Source organism: Grus americana, chromosome 2, assembly GCF_028858705.1.
Source record: "Grus americana isolate bGruAme1 chromosome 2, bGruAme1.mat, whole genome shotgun sequence".
Lineage (NCBI taxonomy): Eukaryota > Metazoa > Chordata > Aves > Gruiformes > Gruidae > Grus > Grus americana.
The window spans coordinates 46,297,113-46,319,934 of record NC_072853.1 but is presented as its reverse complement, the minus strand read 5'-3'; the positions used below and the strand labels follow the sequence as shown (position 1 = coordinate 46,319,934).

The 22,822-nt window shown below is 37.6% G+C and overlaps 1 protein-coding gene across 5 annotated transcripts in view; it reads right to left on the bottom strand.

Moving 5' to 3' along the window:
- The window catches only part of PRKDC (protein kinase, DNA-activated, catalytic subunit), an 89,499-nt gene that overhangs the window by 26,518 nt on the left and 40,159 nt on the right, over nucleotides 1–22,822 (bottom strand). For all 5 annotated transcript variants that reach the window (XM_054815147.1, XM_054815148.1, XM_054815149.1 and 2 more), the window contains 24 exons: nucleotides 22,115–22,283; nucleotides 21,144–21,209; nucleotides 20,642–20,714; nucleotides 20,274–20,422; nucleotides 18,957–19,094; nucleotides 18,637–18,756; nucleotides 17,542–17,685; nucleotides 17,176–17,327; nucleotides 16,445–16,576; nucleotides 15,891–16,002; nucleotides 14,351–14,475; nucleotides 14,109–14,258; nucleotides 13,517–13,690; nucleotides 12,514–12,612; nucleotides 11,635–11,845; nucleotides 10,866–11,055; nucleotides 10,293–10,508; nucleotides 8,883–8,995; nucleotides 6,797–6,928; nucleotides 5,435–5,614; nucleotides 2,444–2,652; nucleotides 1,853–1,991; nucleotides 1,084–1,272; nucleotides 339–563 (listed from right to left, as the gene is read on the bottom strand). In XM_054815147.1, the coding sequence (XP_054671122.1) occupies nucleotides 339–563; nucleotides 1,084–1,272; nucleotides 1,853–1,991; nucleotides 2,444–2,652; nucleotides 5,435–5,614; nucleotides 6,797–6,928; nucleotides 8,883–8,995; nucleotides 10,293–10,508; nucleotides 10,866–11,055; nucleotides 11,635–11,845; nucleotides 12,514–12,612; nucleotides 13,517–13,690; nucleotides 14,109–14,258; nucleotides 14,351–14,475; nucleotides 15,891–16,002; nucleotides 16,445–16,576; nucleotides 17,176–17,327; nucleotides 17,542–17,685; nucleotides 18,637–18,756; nucleotides 18,957–19,094; nucleotides 20,274–20,422; nucleotides 20,642–20,714; nucleotides 21,144–21,209; nucleotides 22,115–22,283 (3,607 nt within the window). The remainder of the gene's footprint in view (nucleotides 1–338; nucleotides 564–1,083; nucleotides 1,273–1,852; nucleotides 1,992–2,443; nucleotides 2,653–5,434; nucleotides 5,615–6,796; nucleotides 6,929–8,882; nucleotides 8,996–10,292; nucleotides 10,509–10,865; nucleotides 11,056–11,634; nucleotides 11,846–12,513; nucleotides 12,613–13,516; nucleotides 13,691–14,108; nucleotides 14,259–14,350; nucleotides 14,476–15,890; nucleotides 16,003–16,444; nucleotides 16,577–17,175; nucleotides 17,328–17,541; nucleotides 17,686–18,636; nucleotides 18,757–18,956; nucleotides 19,095–20,273; nucleotides 20,423–20,641; nucleotides 20,715–21,143; nucleotides 21,210–22,114; nucleotides 22,284–22,822) is intronic.

Sequence of the window (22,822 nt, the reverse complement as noted above, 5' to 3'; positions counted from 1 at the left end):
CTCTCTTTTCAAGTTTCTGGGGACAGGAGGCTTCTGAAAAGCTGAATGCAATAAAACTGCTATTAATCTGAACAAAGAATTACTCTGAAAAATATCTAACAGATGAAATCAGCAAAATAAATTAAAATGGGAGGATGTACTCCACCGGCTGGCTTGCCCCTCATCATTGCAAGCAGTGAATTCAAAGGAAGTTTTGTCATGTGACTGGAAAGCACCTAGATTTCATTGTATTTGGGCAAGTGTTTCTCTCAAGAGTAACTGCTCTCTGGCAGCTGTAATAGTTTTGTTGTTCCATGAGTTTATATAGAAAAATCTTATCAGAGATAGCAGATTGTTACCTGCATGAAGATCTGCATGCCATTGCTAATGTAATACTTGGCTCCGTCAAAATCATCTTGCAGGATGTAAAGGAGACTAAGCTCTTGGTTGTAATGCATTTCTATAACAGCTTTCTTCTGTTCTGTCTTCATTGCTTCATCAATAAAAGTTAGCAAAGACTGGTCATTTTCCCCGCTGAGCAGTAACTTCAACTTACTGCGTATTATATAGGGCAGATATGTCTCCTACAAGGTGAAAATACAGTCTTTATTTCTAGGAATGGAATATTAGATGATCAATTTTTTGTTATCAGTGGCAAATCAAATAAATATAAAAATATTCTGAATGGTTTTCTTAAAGGTTTTCCCTTTAGACAAATTCCAATTTGCTAACAAATCACAGCAGCCTTTTCTCATAGCCTCAAGAGGTTGCCAGCAAATTCTACCAGTTTCAAAAACCAGGGGGTTGGTAAATCTTAAAACATGAAAGAAATAAAAGTGATAAAAGCAACAAAAACACTGCAAGAAGAAGATGATGATGATAAAGCTGGTCCTATATGATCAGCCATAGACTCAAGGTAAAAATCAAACATTGTAAAAACAGCGGAAGTAATTGCTTCAATTATTTCATATACCAGACTCTGCTAATTTCCATAATAAAAGTAACCCAAATAATGCAATTGATTTCCCCCCACAATCACATCACTGTAGGACATCCCTACAGAGATAAAAACAGTGCAGTATCAACGAAGTGATTTCTAAAAACCTGAAAAAATGGATCATTCCACGTTTTGCTTAGGTCTGGAGGTTTTCCACTATCGATATTAACAGTAGCACAATACTCAAGAGACTTCCACTCTGTGAGGTGGTCGTAGCATTCCAGAGATGCAAGTTCCCAGAAGTCCTTCTCCGCCTCTGTTGGCTCTCCATCTTGCCAGTCTTCTTTAGAGAGTGCCTAGGGAATGAATTTGAGGGGGTGGAAGGTTCTCAGCTGGAATCTGACACTAGTTTCAATTCTAAGTCACCAGGAACTTAGTAATAATTTATTGTCTCATAAAAGTATCTATCCATTTACCAGAATCTAACAGCAACATTAAATGCAGAAAATTCAAGCTTGTCATTATTTATATTTAAATTCATTTCAGGTAGCCATCTTTAGTAAACCTGCATCTTTAAAGAGCAAAGACTTTAAAAGAAGGTTGAAGAGATCCTTTTTCCTTTTTACCCACTATAACCCAGATTTTCTTTGCCACGAACACATGCAGTTTGCTCTCTTGGGGTGGTAGTATGCCCATGGTGTTTTAATTGTCTACCTAGGTGACTGCACACATGGAGCTTTGTAACAAACAGTCAAAAGTATCACGCTTACTGCTCTGTTGTGACTGCTCATCTGTTCCCATGTCTTTACAGACTGAACCATCAAACAAAACACAAGGACGCTTTAAACAATATGCTGCTTCTCAAAATGTTTAATTTTGGCTTATTGGTTTTAAGTCACCAGAGATTTATGAAACAAAAAAATCTTGTCATTTTACCTCATCATAATATTTAGCTGCTTCAGCATAATCACTCCTTGCTTCTGCCAACAACGCTTTCTGTGTAATTTCCTTAGTCCCAATCTTACCACTGAAAATGCCACGAAGGACATCATAATCCCCAAGAGATCGGTAGAGCCTTGTAAAATTTGAAAGGGAAACCTTTTAAGTAGTTGAACCGAGGTTTATCAATGCAAACATAAGTTATTTAAAAAAATAATAATTCAATAAGCAGTAGTACTACTGGCTTGTAATAGTAAAAATTTTTTTTATATTTTTAATATACGATTATAAATATGTATTTAACTAGATAAACTTCATCTTGTAGGGTAACACCTGAACTGTGGAAACTCCTGCAGCTGAAAAGCTATGAACAAGATGTTTTTCAGCAGTCTGATAGCATCATCAGGACGCACAGCTGCTAAGTCTAACTGCTCTAACTGAAAGACAGTAATTAACTGACAAGAAATTAAAAGCGTATCTAATTCTAAAAGAGGAAAAGACTAAAAAAGAAATCCCATAAGCCATAAAGGCAGAGCTCTTCACAAGGTAAATCTAAATGGGAGTAAATTGTCTCAAACAAGAATTTACTTAGCAAGTTCAATCCATCTGATCACATCTGGGGGAAGCTCTGTCCTCCCACGCATCCGCTTGGATGGGGGCTCCTCCGCAGGGGACAGAGCCATCAGGGCGTGCTCCAGAAGAAGGATGCCCACTGGCTGCTGTAAACTTGCAAGGCAGCTCGTGCTCACATTAGCTGAATCCAATTCGAGTAGCTCTCTGTGCCGGTAACTCATTTCCTATAAAATAAAATAAAACAAAACAACAGGTGTCTACTTGGTCTAAAACTATACTGATGGTTACCTTTTACAGATCACCTATTTGGTACCCCTTTTCTTACAGTGCAAGCTTTGGAAACAAGCTGTTACATCTCCAGAAGTTCCCAACTCTGGGATACCTGGAATTTTTTCCTTCTGTGCTGTTGCTCTCCGGACACAGAACAGTAGAGAATAATCCCCCTACTCCGTCTGTCTCCATGGCACAGGACAACTCTCTCGACAGAAACACACGGGAAGTGGGGGAGAGGTAAATGGACACATCCACAGCCTCAATCTTTCCTGCTGTTTGTCAGCAGCATGGTGCCTGCTACACAACAGCTGCATTTCACTTAGCCTATTGAGTGCTGCATTCCTGCCACAAGCCAAAGGCACAGTTAACCACGATGTCTTCTCTGAGCTGGAGGCTTTCTATCCACACACGTACCCAGTTTTAGCATACCACAGCTTCCTGTTAGACTCATCTAGTCCTGTACTCATCTAGTCCTGCCTGATTTAAAGACATGATAATATTTCTAGCAGGTCTTTATCCTATTTAACATCAATCCAACTACAGAATAACCTCTTTTTCAGGGATAAACATTCTTGTTTACCTGAAGGTTTTTTAAATACGTAAATGATTATCCCAAATATAGGTAAATACATGAAAAAAATAGCAGACTTTCTTCAAGTTTATTCAAGTCAGGTTTGTCTTTTTTTTTTACCTATAGATGAAAACAGCTCTTTTTATTGCCAAGTTACTCTCCTGATGGGACTTGAATCTGTAGAAGACTAAAAAGTCAAACAACCAGAAGGAAATGGCAGTGAGGTAGGAAGCCTTTCTGAAACAATCACAGAATGGTTTGGGTTGGAAGGGACCTCAAAGATCATCTAGTTCCAACCCCCCTGCTGCAGGCAGGGACACCCTCCACTAGACCAGGTTGCCCAAAGCCCCATCCAACCGGGCCTTGAACACTTCCAGGGATGGGGCCTCTACAACCTCTCTGGGCAACCTGTTCCAGTACCTCACCACTCTAACAGTAAAGAATTTCTTCCTAATACCTAATCTCAATCTACCCTCTTTCAGTTTAAAGCCATTACCCCTTGTCCTATCACTATACTCCCTGATAACAGTCCCTCTCCAGATTTCCTGTAGGTCCCTTTAGGTACTGGAAGGCTGCTATAAGGTCTCCCCGGAGCCTTCTTTTCTCCAGGCTGAACAACCCCAACTCTCTCAGCCTGCCCTCATAGGAGAGGTGCTCCAGCCTGTTGATCACATTTATATGATCAAAACCAATATATAAAGTAATATTTATTATACTGTTGGTGTATAGGAAACAGAAACTGTATTTCCAAATGGCCAAGCCATTAGGACAGCCTCTGTGAGCCAAATGACAGCCTTGGCACTGTGTGCTCTCACTCTCCCAGCTCTCTCTCCTGATCAATACGAACTCTCTTCCCTGCTGGCGAGAAGACTTCCTCTCACTGTTATGCAGGATGCTCAAATACACAGGCTGAGGCACGCCTTTGTGCTGCTGTCCTTTTGTTATTGAACAGGGAGGGCAATGAGATGCTCTTATCATTCTTACAAAGTCCATATTTTTGACTAATTTGAACTTACCTATTTTTTGAGTCTTCATTTTACGTCTATTCAGAAAAAAAGTAGTCTAACAACAGTGTTATTAAGAGAGTCTAACAGACAGCAGAATTCAACACAAATAGTATCAAGACAGAGAATCAACAAATGCAATGTCAAGAGGGAATATCAACAGATAGCTATTGTGAGATGCTGGCTTGAAAAATACCAAGACAGCCCAGAAAAATCCCCATAGCATTTGACCTTTTATGCAGCTGCACAGAAAAAAGTAAACAAGAAATTGCATTTTTTCAGATGTGTAAATACAAGTACTAAGAAGCAAAGTTTGTCACTGTTTAAAAAACTTGTCCAAACTAGACATTTCTCCTGGATTACGAATGACATCTACTGTCACAGAGTATTTAAATTTCCATAACAGAAAGAACAAACCATTACCTGCCACTCAAAAAAAGATTGAGAGCTACAAATCAGACGCAACATTAAGATCAACACAGTTGACAAGAAACATTAAATACAGTGACAATGAGTATGAGACAGATGCTTGGACAAGTTTTTTTTTTTTTCCCTCTCTCTGAAAATTGGGGTAAAGGATGAAGTTTGCAATCTATTCCAGGTCAGTATATTCTCATAACAGAAAGGTCTGTGTTTCCTTTCCCTTGAAACAGCTGTGGTGCACCTACTCACCCTTTGGTGGAAGGGAGTCCTTCCCTCATTACTGGAAGTCCTCAGACAACTACTTCAGGGGACTAATTTGAAAAAGTAAACAAAGAGTTGCTAACAACAAACAGTCTGACAGCTACTGATATCCTCAAGACATGAAAGTACTCCTCAGTAAGCACTTCCCAGAAACAGGAAGATAAGCACGACACCCACGTAACCCTTTCAACTGTTCTTGTGGCTTTCATTTGAAATCAAGTCTCTTCTTATTACTGATGCAATTAAAGCATTAAAAGGTGACTCAAACTCTACAGATTAGAAATTGCAGAAATCTTGAAAAATCAGTTCAGAGGCATGAATTACCTTCTTCACCTTAAGAGTCACTTGAAACATCCATTTGGTTAACAATTCTCTTTCCATCTCTGTCTAAATTTCAGTAACAGTATTTAACCTTCACTACCACATTCAAAGACGTTATATTCAGTTATTTTCATGCCATATAGAAGGATTTACCTGGATGCATGCAATGAATGGCGGGAAGTAAGACACGCTCATACTCAGGAAATTATTAAAGTTGCTCAGCAGCTTCTGGATGATCGTTTTTTTCTCAGAAGGAGTTTTAGATTTTTCTACCTCATGAAAAATTCCACCAAACAAACTGCTGAAAAGCTGCTTGGCAAACGTTGGATCTTTCTGTAAATTACAACAAAAGCAATAAGGCCATTGAATTTTGGTGTGACACCATAAACTAATAAATAAAATTAAGAGACATGACCCACCCTGTACCTAATCCCTATGCGGACATTCTTTGGGAGTGGAATAATTACTCTGTGAATTACATCTATGCTGGTAATAGGTGTACTATGCATTCAAACCCCATCTTAATGCTTCTTCATAAGGAATGTCCAAGACAATGGAGGTTTCAGGCCAGAGTATTGGTGGAGAGGATGGAATTTACAGTTTTCACATATTCACAATTCCCACTACAGGAATCAGACACCCAATATTATCTTACGGACACCACTGCCAGTGAGGAGGGTTTCAGAAAAAAACAGAAGACATCAGTGTGTGAGGAGACCCAGACCTAACACTGAGGGAGCCAACACAGAGAGACAGACTGTCTGTACAGACAGACAGTTCCACCTCAGATTTAAAGGCATTTTTTCAACCCAGAAACACATTTATATGTGTAACAAAGTCCTATGCATCCTGGTCTATCACAGGACTGGAGTTTGGTCTAACTTTTAATCTAATGCTATTCAGATAACTCATGATTGTGCTATTTCCTCCCTTTACACAGAGATAAGGGACCATCAAAAGAAATTAAATACAAAGGTAATCAGGAACAATGCGAGTTCCCAAACACTGTAAAATGGGATAGGTTCAGCCTACAGTTTCTACCACTCTCAGGTAGGAAAAGGAACATTGGATCAGCTTTACTGAGTTGTCCGAGTCCAGCCTTAGACATGGTAACTTCATCTGCATTTTTACAACTCCACCATAGCCATATAAAAGAATAAAAGTGGCTGTTTTGTTGCTGTACAGCAATAGGTCCTTTGCAATAATGTCTGTAAAGACCACCACCATCTGTTTCTCAGGCAGAGGAACCCAGAGGCAATGGACAACAGTTGGTGTTTCTAGTCCCCAGTGTTCAACTCAATTGCTCAGGTGAGGCAAGCTACAAGGCATCTTCTCTCATCACTGCACCAGCCAAGGGGCAGGAGAAACACTCCCTCAAAACAGACTCTTTAAATGCACGTCACAGTGGCTGACTACAAAAATACAAATAAATTTTGAAAGCAGTTGCCCCACTACACATCATTTTGCTTACAACAACAGAAAACCTCACAAACGACCTTTGGAAAGCAGACAGACCTGGGCAAGGCCCTGCAGAGGGGCAATGAGACTGCAGTATTCAATCTGGATGTCAGGAAGGTCTCCTACTCTGTAACTTCTGTACAAAATAACCTGGGCATCATGCTTCATCTTCAGCTCAGATTTCATCTCCTGAAATGCATTGCTCATGTTAAAAAAAATCATAACCATATTACTTAGAGCTGTAGCTAGATAAGACAAAATAAGCGAGAGCATTCCTGATGTGTTTTATAATTTTTTGCCATGCTTATTAAACAAACACATTTTCTATAAAGCTGTAATATGGTTAAACCCAAAATTATCTTAGTAAATTAAAAGCTCCAAAGTCTTGTTCATAGACTTACTTCAGCCATTAACTTCTAATATTAATGCTTCATAGTTCCTGCTTTCATACAGGTAGTATTTAAGTCACTTTTAAAGAGAATGATTATGACTGACAGGTAGTGAGCTGCTATGGTTTAATAAGTTGCTGCCTGCCAGCTGAGCCACAATAGTCCATTACACAATGGTTTGCAGCCTGACCCAGGTGCAAAGTAAAATGAGGTTACTAAAGCTAGAGTGGTTTTTTTCACACAGTGGGATAGGGAGGGGAAGGAAGAAGGATGAACCTGATAGAACTGATTCCTAGTAAAACTTAAACCAAACCATAATAAAACTGTTGTAAACGGCAATTGTTAAATAGCTGCCCTTCCTTTTGCTGAGGTTTAAGGAATACATTTAAATTGAACAAGAGTTACTACCACATATAGACAAAACCTATCTCTTCCTCTGCCTTTCTTCCTTTTCATAGAACTGATACACTATGAGGAAATCAGCAGTAAGTTTAGAGCCTGGGATTTTAATTGCTGCCATTATCAGTTAAACCAGCAGACAATGGGTGGATATCTAGATTGGTAGAATGGAAGAGGGAAACAGAAGAAAGCTTGAAGATTTTTTTCTCTTCTTTTAAACCCTTTATAATTTTGCTGTTTGAGCCCATTTTTCTTCAACTTGAAAGGGATGATTTTCAAAAAACTTTCAAGAGAAATATGCGGGGAGAAATTAGGACTTTGCTAAAACTATTTCCAAATACTTTCTTGCTCAGGACCTACTTTTTCCTGTTTTGCCCCAGTAGGTATGGTATTAGCACAAGCTGCCAAGTTCTGTGTGTGTTTATGTACAACAAATCTCTTGAGAAGTTTAAGGGGTCCTGACACCATTCATAGCCTCCTCCGGTCTTTTATTGTGGAATATCACAGGGGTTTTTGTTGGTTGTATTTTGGACTGTCATACAGAATGCATTTACAGGTTCTCTCTTGCAGGGTGGGAGGAAATGGTAGCTTTAGTCTGCAAGTAAATATAAATTAGCTAAAATAGGTGTTTGTGTGGTTCTTACAGACATAAGTTCTGTTTACACAGTTGTCTGCAGCTGCAAATAATTCTAAAAGTGAATTGCTCTCAATCCTGTGTTCCTCTGCTCTTGGTCTAACTGCTATCATTTTTGGACAATAATGTGTTATTTTTAGTAACATGAACCTCTGAAAAACTGTTACAGAGCTTAAAAATACTTAAACTTATTGTAAGTACATAACACAACCAGGAAACCCACACAGTACTAAGTTTCTGGCCTTGATAAACACTCAGCAAATGATTATTACTGACATTCCTTCAGGTTAACAGTACACAACAGTTCTGGTTAGTCCATTGGCTGTATCACATTTTTGAATTCACCTTTAGACACTGGATAAGGTTCTCCAACTATTTCTGCACAGTACTGTAGCTTCAAGGCTTCTTGTTTCCAGGATGACAATCATAAAGAGCTTCCCATAGCTATTAGGGACTCCATCACATAAGATCACTTTGTACACAGTAAGTGGTAGACTGGAAGTGTTATTATCCAGCACTTTTCTCACTCATGCTAAGTAACATCATTTAGCTTTAAGCACATAAATAGCATGATTTCCAAATAAAAACCTTCTAAAGTTCTTAAAGTAACAACTAGTATCTTACACCTACCCTTTCTTCACAAAGTCACTTCTAGAGATGAAGTACAAGACTGCAAATGGCATTGGAACTTAAGGTTTTAAGCTTATTTGGATTGACAAACCTTTTCTCTTTTCCATTCAGCCACACCTTTTCTAGCATAAATTAGACTGAGTTTCTCTTGGTCCTTCAAGAAACGCCTCCGCAGTCTTAGAATTTCTGCTCGTTCTTCTATACCTAGGGAACACATGGTCATGACTACAGCTTTTTGTTTCTCAAGCAAACCTCAGATTTCAGGCAAGAGCATCACATAATAAGAAACATCATCTTTGTATTTACTAGCTTACCAGCTCGTCTCCTAAGTTTCATATCCAGTAACTCAATGCAAGGCCTTTCAACAAGATAGCAAATTAAAACAAATTAAGTTGTTCTTAGGAGAAGAGGTAATAAGCTTTTATATAAAAACGTTAAGGATATGGATGAGGAATAAAGGTCAAACTATTGTACTGGGAAAGGCACTAAAATTCATGAACAAATTTGTCCATATGACAGATTTATTTTAAACTCTCACAGGCAAGTATGGCATTTGCACTATATTCCATGAAGTATAAGGCTCCCTACATAAAAGAGGTGCTAAATATATTCAAAGATTGGGCAATAATAATATAGTACTATTTTTTTTAAGTTACTGTTACAGAACTGTCACTGGATCAATTCCTGCTCAGGACAGTCATGGAGAAAAGCCACTTCACAGACTATTCACTTCAGTCCATTTCCTAGGAAAGAAGAGTGAGCAAACAAAACCATTCCGCTATAACTTGTATTTTCCTGGTAGAAGACTGGAAGGTAGACTGAACCTTCTCCTTCTGTAGTTCAGCACGGTCCCTTCAAAACCGCCCTGCAATACCTCTCAGGTATTGAAAAGGTCAATCCTTATATCTCTCTGCCTGAACAACTACCCTCATCCTTCCAGTCAAAATTTCAATGACAAGGGAGGCAAGGATGAAATGGGGAGGAAGTTAGGAGAAGGAGCTTAAGCCATTCCAGAACTAATATTTTTCAGTTATCGACTGGGTGGATGAAGGAGTATTCTCAGAAAGTAGCAGAGTAGTTCTAATGCCAGATTGCAATCTGTTGCAGATCCTGTCATGAAATGTTTTGGAAAAAATATGTTTAGAGAGATGTCTTCTTTAAAGAGATAAGCAGTCAAATTTAATATAGAAGGGACAGAACTGTCTGATATTCATGCTACGATCTTCTTGGGGAGAAGTAGGAATGCAAAGATCGCAGTGGTTGGCTTCTTATCCAGTCAGTTCTTTTGTCTAGCAACACGGTTTTGCAATTCCTAGCACAATTCTAGCTTTTTTTGATACACATTATGTACCACCAGACATTCCTGGAAAAGAAATCTCTCAAATTCAGAGATTAGAATTAGAATGTCTCAAAGATGACAGACTGCCAGCCAAATAACTGACAAAGATGGTCTATAAAAATGTAATATTTATATAGAAATTGCATTGCAAGGCTTACAAACCTTTAGTTTTGCTGTCCACCTCATCTCCAGGCAAACCCAACTTTTTTTTCCCGAAATCTGGCCCCACTGGTTTAAAGGTTGCTTGTTTAATTTTTTCACTCCGTTTGTTAACCAACAGCATGGATGAAGACAAGGATTCAGAGGATGAAGGAAGTGTATACTCTGCCAATGTGTCAATGCTACTTCCAGTTAGCCAATTAAAAGAACTTCTACCACCTGTAAAAAAAGATTGTAAAAAAGCTGTAACATATCCAACATATAAATCAAGTGAAAGCATCTGTGAAGGAGGTCATTTTCCTCCCCCCAAAAATATAATTTCCAGTGTTTATGGGCAGAACAGATTTCAAGCTGTCAGGTAAGAAACAAACTTCTTTTACATAAAATACATGTGAGACTAATAAAAATGTGATTGGATGTTTTTTCTCATAACACAAAAAAAAAAAGCCCTTGAAAACAAAATATTAAATGCATTTACGCTTTTACATTAAAAATTCATATGCAATAGGAATGAAAAGAATGAAATCATTCCTATAGCAAACAAGAAAATTTCAGAAGACTCTGGTCTGGACTTACTGACATGCTGTGTAGGTGTAAATTCATATTGCTGTTGGGTAGCCCTCACTCGACCACTGACTGACCCAGAAGCAGAAAGGGATCTTTCTTGTGATAAATTCCTGTGGATGCTCTGAGAAGCTTGAGTCTCCACAAACATTGGTGTAAGCATGGTACTTCGGTAACGCCAGCTGGAATCAATTACAAAGTCCTAGGAACACAAAAAAGATTTTCATGAGAACAATAAGAATGGGGGCTTTTTGCCTTCCTTCCTTGAGAGAGGATAGCAGAAATTAAAGTACAGAATTTAAAACACCATCCTAGGTACAGAGACAGAAGTTGACTATAAAGGAAACACCCAAACACATCTAAGTTCCTCATAGCTCAGCAAAAAAGCTCACTAATTTGGACTGATTAGCTGAGGACTGGTTTACAGCTCTTGTAGCAGTATTCCTGTTTCTTCACAATTCTTCTGCAGCTTATGGTGCTTCTCTCCACCAACATCTTTTTTGGGTATTTCAGTACTGTACATATTAGCTATACTTGGTATATATAATTATTTTAATTAAATATTTCTTTTCTGAAAAGAAAGCGAAATTATTGCCCCCACAAAAATCACCAAACTTCTGATACTGTGCAATAACCCATGGCTGTTGCAGCTGATAACAATGGAGTACAAAACACACTTTCAAAAATCCCCTTCCCTATGTCATTCTTGTCCAAGTGGTAACTACATTAAGGAACGGAATTTGTCACATGGTTGCACACAGGATAACATATTACAATTCACCTGAAATTTGCATTCAGACAGTGGATGTTCAAATATTTTTCTGGAATAATCTGGGCTCTTGCTGGTCATTTCAAGCAGAAAATTTGTGATTAGACTTAAGTACTGTGTTTCAATCTTGGGGGAATATAAAGAATTTAACAGTGACAGCATGCGATCAAGAATGTTTGTAGGTAACCTTGTCTCATCACTCCAAAAATTCCTAACAATTAACCTGTAAAGGCAAGGAATAAAGTTATTCTTGGCTATCTGCAAACAGAAAACACAACACTATCAAAAGAATCAAGTTAAAAAAAAAAATCACAGTAAGATTATAAAGCCTTCAACTACCCCTTTCATACCATGGATCTTCCACTGAATTACACCAAATTACTCATTCATCTACCATACTCTGTAACATTCGACTGATATTAAAGGTTTACTCTGAAAAAAAAAATTTCTGCTGAGTTGTTTTCCTCTTGAGAAGTGCTAGGGGTAATAAGCACAGAGGTCTCCTATTCTACCTTTTGCTTCAGAAAAGAATTTTAAAAATCCAACATTCTCCAACATTTAATCTATTTTTGTTTATGTATAGTGAGGGCCTTTTTGTTGTTCAAAACCTCTAGAATATTAATGCAAAATTAGGTCTAACATACTGAAACAACTTCTCCATGGCTTAGAAGTTTGTTCAAAAGCTCTGTGCTTCACTTAAATTTGGTGTAACACTATGGGACACAATTTTATAAATTAACTTATTGGAAGAGAAGGAAGTAACGTTATCTCACTGTTACTCTTTTATATTAAAATACTTTAAAAACTTCTAAGGATCAAGTCTTCTGTTATAAACAAAGAGCAATTTAGGGATTCGTTACTTCAGACAGTCATCACAACACTCTTACTCACTGCAGTTCAGCATTCTCATCAATTAGTCCTTGAAGCAGCATTTCTTTTGCCAGTTTGAGTATTTCCTGAGAATCACCATCTGCTTGACTTTCTGGATCACTGACGATAGGAGGAAAATGTCTCTTAATGACTTATCTCAAACAATCCATAGTAAAATAAGAGGATGAGGATGGTGGGAGAAAAGGAGGAACATGCCCTTCTCAAAAACCTCAACGTGGCATGACAACACTGCATTTTTTTCATAACATAAGGTCTTCATTGCCAAAAATGTTTTGTTTCTCCACTACTTAGAAAAGAAAAAAAATCAGAAAGCTAAGTAATACATGTTAGGTATTTATTATAAAGGACAAACAGAAGTAATTCTGAGTTTGCAAGGTTAAAACTGAGAAAAAGGCAGAGAATTAGCTTTTCCCAATTAGCACTGGAGTAAAAATTGCCTGTACATTTTCTTCACAATAATTATCCATTGAATAGTTAAGGTACCTTGGGGAAAAAGCATATAACAGAACCCAACTAAGTTAGATGATTCAATAGCAACCCACTTGTCAAACTGAGTACATGCCTGTTCCCTACCCTAAGGGGTGAAACAGAAAGAACATCTTTATACGACCAAATTGAAGGGATTTAGATTGTGTCAAAGTGCCTTAATACACCTTCTACCTACAAGCAAATTTTTTTTAGTGTACAATTCTTACTAGTTACAAATTCTGGCAACAAGAAAAAAAGTGATAGCATCAGAGCTAAGACCTCTTACCCCATTATGCTGTGGTTATGCAGCATCCTAGTTCTGGGCTAAAGTTCAGGGCTAAGTCTTTGGCCACTAGTGGAAGTGATAAAATTGCCATCAAAGGCCAGAGTTACTTAGGCAAACCACAGGCTGTATTCTTCTGAAAACTGGAAAAACCCCGCACTGAGGGACATGAAGTTGGAAGACAGTGTTACAAGCACTTTCACTCTGCCTGTGACAAACCACTGAAAGACATCATCTGAGGTGAATACATACCTGTAATTATCATAAATCCACATCAGAATATCATACATGCGCTGTCGACATATTACAGAAGGGTGAGAAATGAACCCTGTCACTCCAGGAAGAAGTTCTTTAAGTTCTAGTGGTTTTAGTTTAGATAGCATCTTGTACACTATATCCAAACAAACCCTTTGCCTTTCATCATCCCTAAAAGAAAGAGGAAAAAAAGAGAATAGTTACATTGCTTTCCTCTTCACTGCTACACACAGAACCAGAAGATCAGTTTAGGTTTTGGCAGTAATACTTGGGTTTGCATAAAGGGCTTTAGGTAAATACTTTTGAGTTCAACCTAAGAGTAATAATATAACTAAACTAATACATACTACAGAAATTCACATTCTGTGGTGTTTTACCTTAACGCTATTTAGGGTGGTTTTGTTTGTTTTTCACAGTGAGCTAACCATCTTAATACTTTATTCCATTAGCTCAAATTAGGAGAGCAGTGACCAAAAAATGAACATGAATTAGAAACACTTCTGAACGTAAAAATGTCATGGCCAGCACAGAAAATGTTATCAAGACATTTAGACTATTCATCCACATTTGTAACCACGTGACCACTCACCTGTGATTCATGATCTGGATAAAGTCTTTACTCTTTAAATGCAAGTGGAGATCAGGTATTTCTTCCGCCCGGCACATTATTACTTCCAGACAGTAGGTTTTCATCACACCATGAAGTTTGGGTATCAAAAAGAATACTGCATTCATAAACCTTGATATAACCAAAACCCATGAAGAAAAGCAAGTTATTTTCTATTATTCCTCTAGATCTACAATGAACATATCATGTAAATCATGACATACCTGTCAGCAAGAGGTGGAAAATTCTTAACAACTTTATTCAAGCATTGAATAAACTTATCCTGTTGGGTGTTCTGATGATGTTTTAATTGTCTTACGACACAATCATAAACTGGATCTTCAAGTACCTGAAAATGAGAAAGACAGTAAGACAAGCATAGCCATGAAACTGCTAAGCACCTTAATGACACATAGTTCTGCTGCTGTACTGTTTGATTCCAGTGCATTTCGTTAGGTAAGATTCATCTGCCTCACCTTGACATTTATGGTGCTTCATGGCTGCTGTACAGCTATGCCTGGCTGAAACACATGGTTGCCTGCTCAAACAATACATTTATGTTCTTTTGACTGGTTTGGAACCAATGCCTTAATTTTGAAACACAAGTTGCTTAGTATGCTTATATAAATAGGTAGCAGCTTCTCATTCGGTATGGCAGATTTCCAAGTAATGAATGTAGAAAAATAAGACATTTTCAGTGAAAAGGTGAAAAATAATCACCAATCTTCACTTAATGTCAAAGAAATAAGCCTCGTATAAGATAAAATATTTGCACCATCTTTGCTCATTTATTCAAAATACTGCTTCATAACGGAACTTGGAAGACCGGGAAAGACAAGAATTCAGGAATTCAGTTTATGAAATATGCTCTACAAACTGGAAAGAACAACCAGAATGCAATTAAGTGGGGAAAGAAGTAAGAATAGTAGGGCAAGAAATAAGAATAACTTACAAGGTCAGACTAATAATCAACCTAGCCAGTATCTTGGTATTTTTGTCTCCAATAGCAGCTGTAGGGGGATACTTAGGGGGAGCACATGAGTATGGCTGCATTTTGTCCTCCTTCTCTCTCATACAACTCAACGTGCATCCATCATTAGATTAGGGATCTTAGAGTGTACATTGTTGTCTATTGTTTTTAGAACCTGTTCATGCCTAATTTTTCTTTCAACCTGCTGATGATACTTATCTCTACAATCGCTTCTGGCAACAAATTCCAGAAGTTTACTAACCATTGTGTAAAGAAGTACTTCCAGCATCTGTCTCAGACTGATTTCTGTGATCAGCAAGTACCATCCCCTAATTCTAGTACTGTAGGATTTGGTGAGTAACAGTTTTGCATTCACCTTATCCACTACCTAGAAAATAACTGGATTCAAAATTAAATACAATACCTTTAAATTTTACGTCAAAACTTGCAAGTTATTAAACATCCTGAGATACAGATATCCAAAGGTAGTCCCAAATCTCCCCCTCAGTTCTAAGTGTACCGTGCCAGCATTGATGGTTGGCAAAAGCTGAACAAAGCCTCAGAAAGAGACCATTCTCTTTCCATCCAAAAGAGCAGGGCAAAAACTCTGCACTTAGTCTGCTCTCAAATTCTTTTCCTCCTGAGTTAATTGCCTAAACATTGAACTCGATCTGTTGGACAAAGACTGTTCAGTTTTAAAGACATTCATTTTTGGAGCTGAATTGAGTAGTCATATAAAAGATCTACATAGAATTAAGACAGGAATGATCAAACACACAGTACAGTTCACTTACATTTTCTCTCTCAGCAATGTACCGAAGAGCAAGTCCCAACACTTCTGCTGCAGCTGCATAAACTTCTTTATACTTTAATAAGCTCATGTTGATGGTCAAAGCCTGAAAATACCTAACACAAAAGGTAGATCTGGTGTAAGCCACTACTCCAGCATCCAATTTTAAACTGAAACAAAAAACTCACCTGAGCTGCCTAGGGGAACAGTGAGATTGCTTTTAGAAGAGTCGGATACACAGCACAACATGGATTTTCCACCTGCAGTGTCTCGAATCCCTGCTTTGGCAATTCCTGACTCTGCTAATTCCCATGAAACTGCAACCCTGGGGCCCACTGTAAAGAAGCTTACATCCTTCTATATGTTTTCCAAAACAAATGTGGTCTGCAGTTTGCAGCTAGAAAAGCATTACATCTGACAGACAATAGCAAAGGGTTGATGGGACAAACGATTCCAATAAATGAGCAATCCAGCTCCCATCCTTCATGCTGACAAGTTAGACTTGCTCTCTTTTTAAGCTTTTACCAAAATCATTCACCACAAAGCTGCATTTCTCACCTGACACGATCTATTTCACACTTTGAATCAAAGGGAGGTAAATTGTTAGCAAGAACAATTCCCAGCAGCTGAATTCCCACTGAATTGTCCTTTGTATCAGGGTCTCCACTAGAAAACTTCTCAAATATTAAACTGTTGGATAAAAACATAAAAGTAATGATATACATGAAAACCCCAAAATATACACACCATAAATCACTCTCTGCATATATACAGATATATATATACATACAACCCCACAAAAACCAACAGAAAGTATGTATACACACATATACACTCCTACCAAAACCAGTAGAAAGGATATATTCTGAAAGAAGTAAAGAAGTACTTAACTCCAATGAAGAAATCTTTGGAGGGAGGTGGGGAAGTCTAAAAAGAGATTACAAGCCCACACAAATTCTCTGCAACAAGTTCAGATCACAGAAGTCTTACTAAGAGCACACCAATATTCAGTGATAATACCCAAAATTTCAAATAAAACATAAGTCTTTGCAGAGATTACTCCTGCTTTTCTTGTTGCTGTCATAATCCTCTACATGTTTTCCCTCTGTCTCTCCTTGTTTTGCAAATTAAGTTACAACCTTTGGAGAGTTCAGTTCTGAAGTTCTACTGTCAGCTCCAGGGATAAAAACTTTACTATTGCAGCTGAATTTACCTTTTCGTCTCCTTTGACAGTGTTCACTTATATTCTTGAAATATTCTTAAAAGAAAGCAACTGTCTAAATGTTTACCTGTAAGGTATGGAGAGACAGTTCTTCCAACACTCTATAACTGTCTTTATGATTTCCAGATTGTGTCTGAACACAGCTCTTTTTTGGTGAAAGGCATTCTTCATCAAGAATTCAAGCAATCTGTTAGCTAAAATCTCATCCTTAATATTCCCCTACAATGAACAGGAGCAAAAATAAACATAGTGACTCCAACATGAAAACAGATATTGTTTTATGAAAGCAAGCAAATAAGCTATTTTTGAAGTTAGTTACTAAAAGAAACAGTGGACTGATGTAGAAAATTATTATAAGTGCATAATAACAAACTCACTCATTCCTTACTAAATAGTTGCAATAATAATAAAAATGAATTTGACATTTTCTTACTTTGGGAGTGGTTACACTTGTCCATGAAAGGATAGTAACTACTATTTCCACTACCATGTAATGAATCCCTTCACCTCCATTATTCCCAGAAACAACAAGCTGCAGCAATGGACCAAGCCACTGCTTTGCGTAAGGTCGAAAAACCTACGGAAAACGGGAGAATCAGTGATCAAGTACAAATTATCCAACTAATCAATAACCTGTTGTTCAATAATCATTACAGGTAAGACTGCTAATCAACCTCCTATCACTCTGCTTAACCTCTAAAGCAACAACCACATAATTTTTAAAACAACTTTAAAATAAAAAGTACCCATAACTACATTCCTCACTTCTGCTTAGAAACGTTTAACCAAACATTCACATAAAGGTAATTATTTCACTAGGGTCCACATAATGTGGCTCTCATGCAGAAAACCTGTTCCTAAAGGATTTGAAAGAACATGCCATTCATCTGCCCTTCCACTTCAGGCAGCTTTGCTAAGAAAGTAGCATTAAGCGTGTATAAAGCTTCTTGAATTAATTCAGAAATTCAGCATTTTTGTATTTTGCATTTGGAATATTTCAGACAGAGACATTATACTTTACAATGACTGTATGAAATAGGACGAGAATGTTTTACCCAAGAATGAGACTTAGAAAACGTTTCTTCTCAGGCAAAGACACAGTATGTTATCTTAGTATCTCTGTGCAACATGAACATCATTAAGCTCAAAAGGTTTCCGTAAGACTCATCCGTGACCATTAAAAAACCCATTATATTCGCTCCTACAAAGATGGCAATCAATCAGCCATACCTCTCGCCTAGTATCAATGAATCAATTACTTACAGTTTACAGAAGACACATATTGTGGACATCCTCTACTTATAGAAGTAGAGTTTGGGAGAAAAAGTATTTATATCACATTCAAAATACTGGCAGTATCTGGAATTTTGACCTATGAACACACTCCCTTTTATCACAGCAAACGACTCGATTTGAATCCCCCAAAAGTCCCAGCTGATGAAATATTTTACCCCACAAGAACTACCCAGTTGATATTATAATATAACCTGTTACGTTAACAGAAAAAAAATGACAAAAAATTACTCACATCCTCAGTATTAACAATAAGTTTTGCTATGAAGAGGCGAATATTTAGTGGTACTGATGTGTTTCCTAATTTGCCATGCAGAAATTTCATCCAAAGAGGAAGATCTACTGGAACTGTCCCCTGAAATTTAAAAAAGGTGAGCAAAAATCAACTCACTTCTTGGACCAAACAGGCTTACCAAGGCAAAAAGCCCCCAGCTTGAGCCACACAGTTCTCAATATATTTCAACCAAGAAAAGCAGTAAATGAAGGAATTAAATCCTGACTCCCTTTTCCTGGTATAGTTAGTGAAAAAATGCCAACTTTTTGGTTAATACTGGCCTCCTCCACTTTGGGTGTGATCCCGTTCCTCTGCATATGTTTAATCACAGTGGTCATAGAAACCATACATTCATGTTGGTTGAGTTCGTCCATCTCCAGTTCCATTTCATCATTTAAAACCACGTATTCTGTGGGCTCCTGAAAAAAAGTGTTACTATGATTAATACCTGTACTGTATTTTCTTTTAAATCATGATAATGGCATGAGTCATTCTGATCTTATCTGTGTTTACAGATTTGACTATACACTCACTGTATAACAGCGAATACATCAAATGCGTTGTTCAAACAGACACCTCCCAAATATATGTACCAGCTGTGTACATCTTTTACTTTCTGTACCAACAGACATCAACTTCATGTTACTCTGACTTTACTATCTGCCAGGATAGGTGTGGCAACTGCTGGAAGCAGGAAGAGTTAGCTGAACCTCAGAGAAATTATTTCATTTCATAGCTGAAAGAATGTGTTAACATCTTCCACAAGGGGAAAGCCCTATTTTTATGGATGTGTTGTTTCACACTGACGAGCAACCACAGCAGCTTTCTCTTGGTACACAGAGTAAATCACAAAAGAAAATTGTTTACCGTTAGAAATTACAACTTTACTACACAAAACAGATAGAAAGTACATTTCTGGCTACCTTCACTGCAGCTAAAACACTTCCTTGCTCCAAAACATGGAAACAGTTTATCCTTACCAATGTTAACAGTTATTTTGACAAGCTTTTTTTGTTTTATAGCAAAATCCTATCAGTATTACTGTTGATGAGACATCTCTTGACTGCAGAAGGAACACAACTTCAAGTCTTGGAAGATATTAAATGCTGTTCTTCCAAGACCAACAGTTAAATACAAGGTGCCACAACAGATATACAGAAATAATAAAGTGTTCAATCATTTATTCCATGCATTTGATACAACCAGGTTGGTCAAGTGCCTTCAAAGACCAAGAAGAGGGAAATGAGGAAACCACGTGCCTAACAGCAAAAGACAACCATCACAGAATCCTTCTGAGTGCACACAAAGTTACAAGCCACCTTTTTACAACTCAGGCTGGACTTCACTCACATTACTCAACTTTATAAACCCAAAGTAGGGCATTGCTTTTCTCCAGCTGTAGGCAGTAGAGAGAGGGAAGAAGAAAAATGACCAACAGAACACTGCTCAGGTCCCCTCCCTCATCTTCTGGGGGAACCCATTCTCAGTCACATAGAACAAATATAGGAGACTAGAAATTTCTCAGCCCTGATAAATGTATACAATTGCTAGAAAGCATAAAAGTTTTCTTTCTCACAGCACGTCAGTCAGTAAATTACCTTTCTTCTGAAACGAGTGCTGCTAGCTGTAACATCTTGGGAGCTATAAGAAAAACCTTGGACTCCAGTAGAAAAATCAAACTGACTCATTTCCTCACTCAAACTGCTATCCATCATGTATGATGCAGAAGCTAAATACTTGGGTTCACCTAAATAGGAAAAAGAATAGACCATTAATCAAGGTAATTACAAGAAATAAGACTTTATTGGCCACTAACCTTGAGTGTGGGTGGGAATTGGTCATTAGATGAAGTACATTGAATGCTTTTATTTGTTCCTGCTACTGTAGAAGTCAATTAGCAAGACATCAATGAACACTGTATGAAAGGTAACAAGGCACTTTTTTCAGTCATAAATGACTTTCATACCCTGATCGCTATTCCCTGCATCCCTGGCCTCCTTTCTAATAGCAATGTACCGCTTCTTCCTTTCCAGAGGCACCTAAACAGCAAGAAATAAAGTTTGAAAAGTAATTATTTTTAATTTATAGTTTATTTACAATTATTTATTTACGGAGCTGCCAAAAATTATCAAAACCATTTAACATGAATGGAAATCCCATTTTGTAAATGATTATAATTAATGCTACAGAACAACAGCTAAATTACTCTTACAGCCATTCATTACCAGAGTAAGTGTGCTAAAACGTATATGAAAGTTATGTGCACTGCAGGTGTGTTCTAAATTTCAAATATGGATTTCTCTCAGAAAAATGTATTTTAAAGCATTAGAGGAGTACTCAATTTTTTATGCACTACAGATTCCTCTTTCTCTGTATGTGAGCACTGACCTGGTCTACAGTGACTACACCGTGTTAAAGCGATACTCATTTTTCACTTAGCAACACTAAAGCCCAGAAATTCCACTCACCTCAATTTCTACAGGAAATGTATACTGACGCTTCAGGTCTATCAAATTTTCAAAAATCAGCAAGTTCTGCAAACCGAAGCATGTTTGGAAATACAAATTTATAATGCTGCACACAATAACAATTGCTCTGAACATATTTTATCATGGAATAATTTCATTTGAAGGGACCTTAAAGATTCTCTAGTTCCACCCCCCCTGCCATGGGCAGGGACACCCTCCACTAGACCAGGTTGCCCAAAGCCCCATCCAACCTGGCCTTGAACACTTCCAGGGAGGGGGCATCCATAACTTCTCTGCGTAACCTGTTCCAGTGCCTCACCACCCTCACAGTGAAGAATTTTTTCCTTATATCTAATCTAAATCTACCCTCTTTCAGTTTAAAGCCATTACCCCTTGTCCTATCACCACATGCCCTGTAAAAAGTCCCTCTCCTACAAGCCACAAGCTTTCTTGTAGGCTCCTTTTTTCTCTTAAAAAACAACAGATCAATGTTTAAGATTTCTTCTTAGAAAACAACAGATCAACGTACAATATGGAAAATATGGCATGTTTTCTCTTCTAGACCAATACTTTTAAGAAAATTTTGCTATTCAACTACTCAAGTATTCACAGCACAGACAATGTGCACTGTAAAGATGGCATCTCTTATTCAAATATATTCCAAGCACTGGAGAACTTAAACAATAGGTTTTATTCTTATATTTTAGAAAATTGATTGAGTGTAGAGGGAAAAACAGGGTAAGTGTATCACTACTTTACCCATTCCCAAACAGACGGTAAAACCTTCTTCAGCAATTCAAATTGCAGGAAGGATGCAAGAAAGTCAGCTATGACTCCTACTGCCTCACTGGGTAGTTTGTTAATATACCTGCATATCATTCGGGTTCAATTCTTTGATTTACTGCAATTAGGTAAAATCACTCTGTGTCTCATGCTCTGGAAGCCTTCTAACAGCAACAACAGCTTCTCACCTTTTCTGATTTTTCTGTAAAAAGAAAGCCTTGATAAAATTTACTTTCAGTGAAGACACAACTGATAACAGCAATAGCACAATTATATGCTGCACAGTGATACTGTCTCCTCTTCTCCAACAGCTGAGTCTCTCCTGCCATGTTTTCTGTAAATGCATCATAGCACGACCTTAAAATACAAAAAGGCAAGAAAACACCATCAAAAGTCTTTCTTTAAGAAGCACAGGAAAGGTCCCAATCAGAGACCAGTCAATCATCAGAATTTCAAGCAGTCTTTATTATTATAGCAGTATAAGCATTAAATCAGACTTATTCAAGTTCTCTGCAGGTACACTGTGCTAAAATGGAACCATTCAGCAATGACAAAGCCAACTTCCCCAAGTATTTACACAGCAGTCCTTAATGTCAACAGTATGATGATAGGCCATTTTCAGATAAGATGGCGATATGTTTCAAAGCATGCATAAATCTCTCTCATGGTCCTTTCCCAAGAAATTCTGAATGGACAGGCACGCTAAGCTATCCTACAGATTAGCCAGAGAAAACCAATTTAGATGCAATTTTTATAAGTCTTCTGCCCATAGCCATTTATAGATCTTCTGCAAATCATAGTCAAGAAATTCTTTAAAGTCATCATAGAACATAGTATTGTAAAATAAAACAAAACAAAAAATGAACAGCAATTCAGGCATATTTTTTTTCAGAATA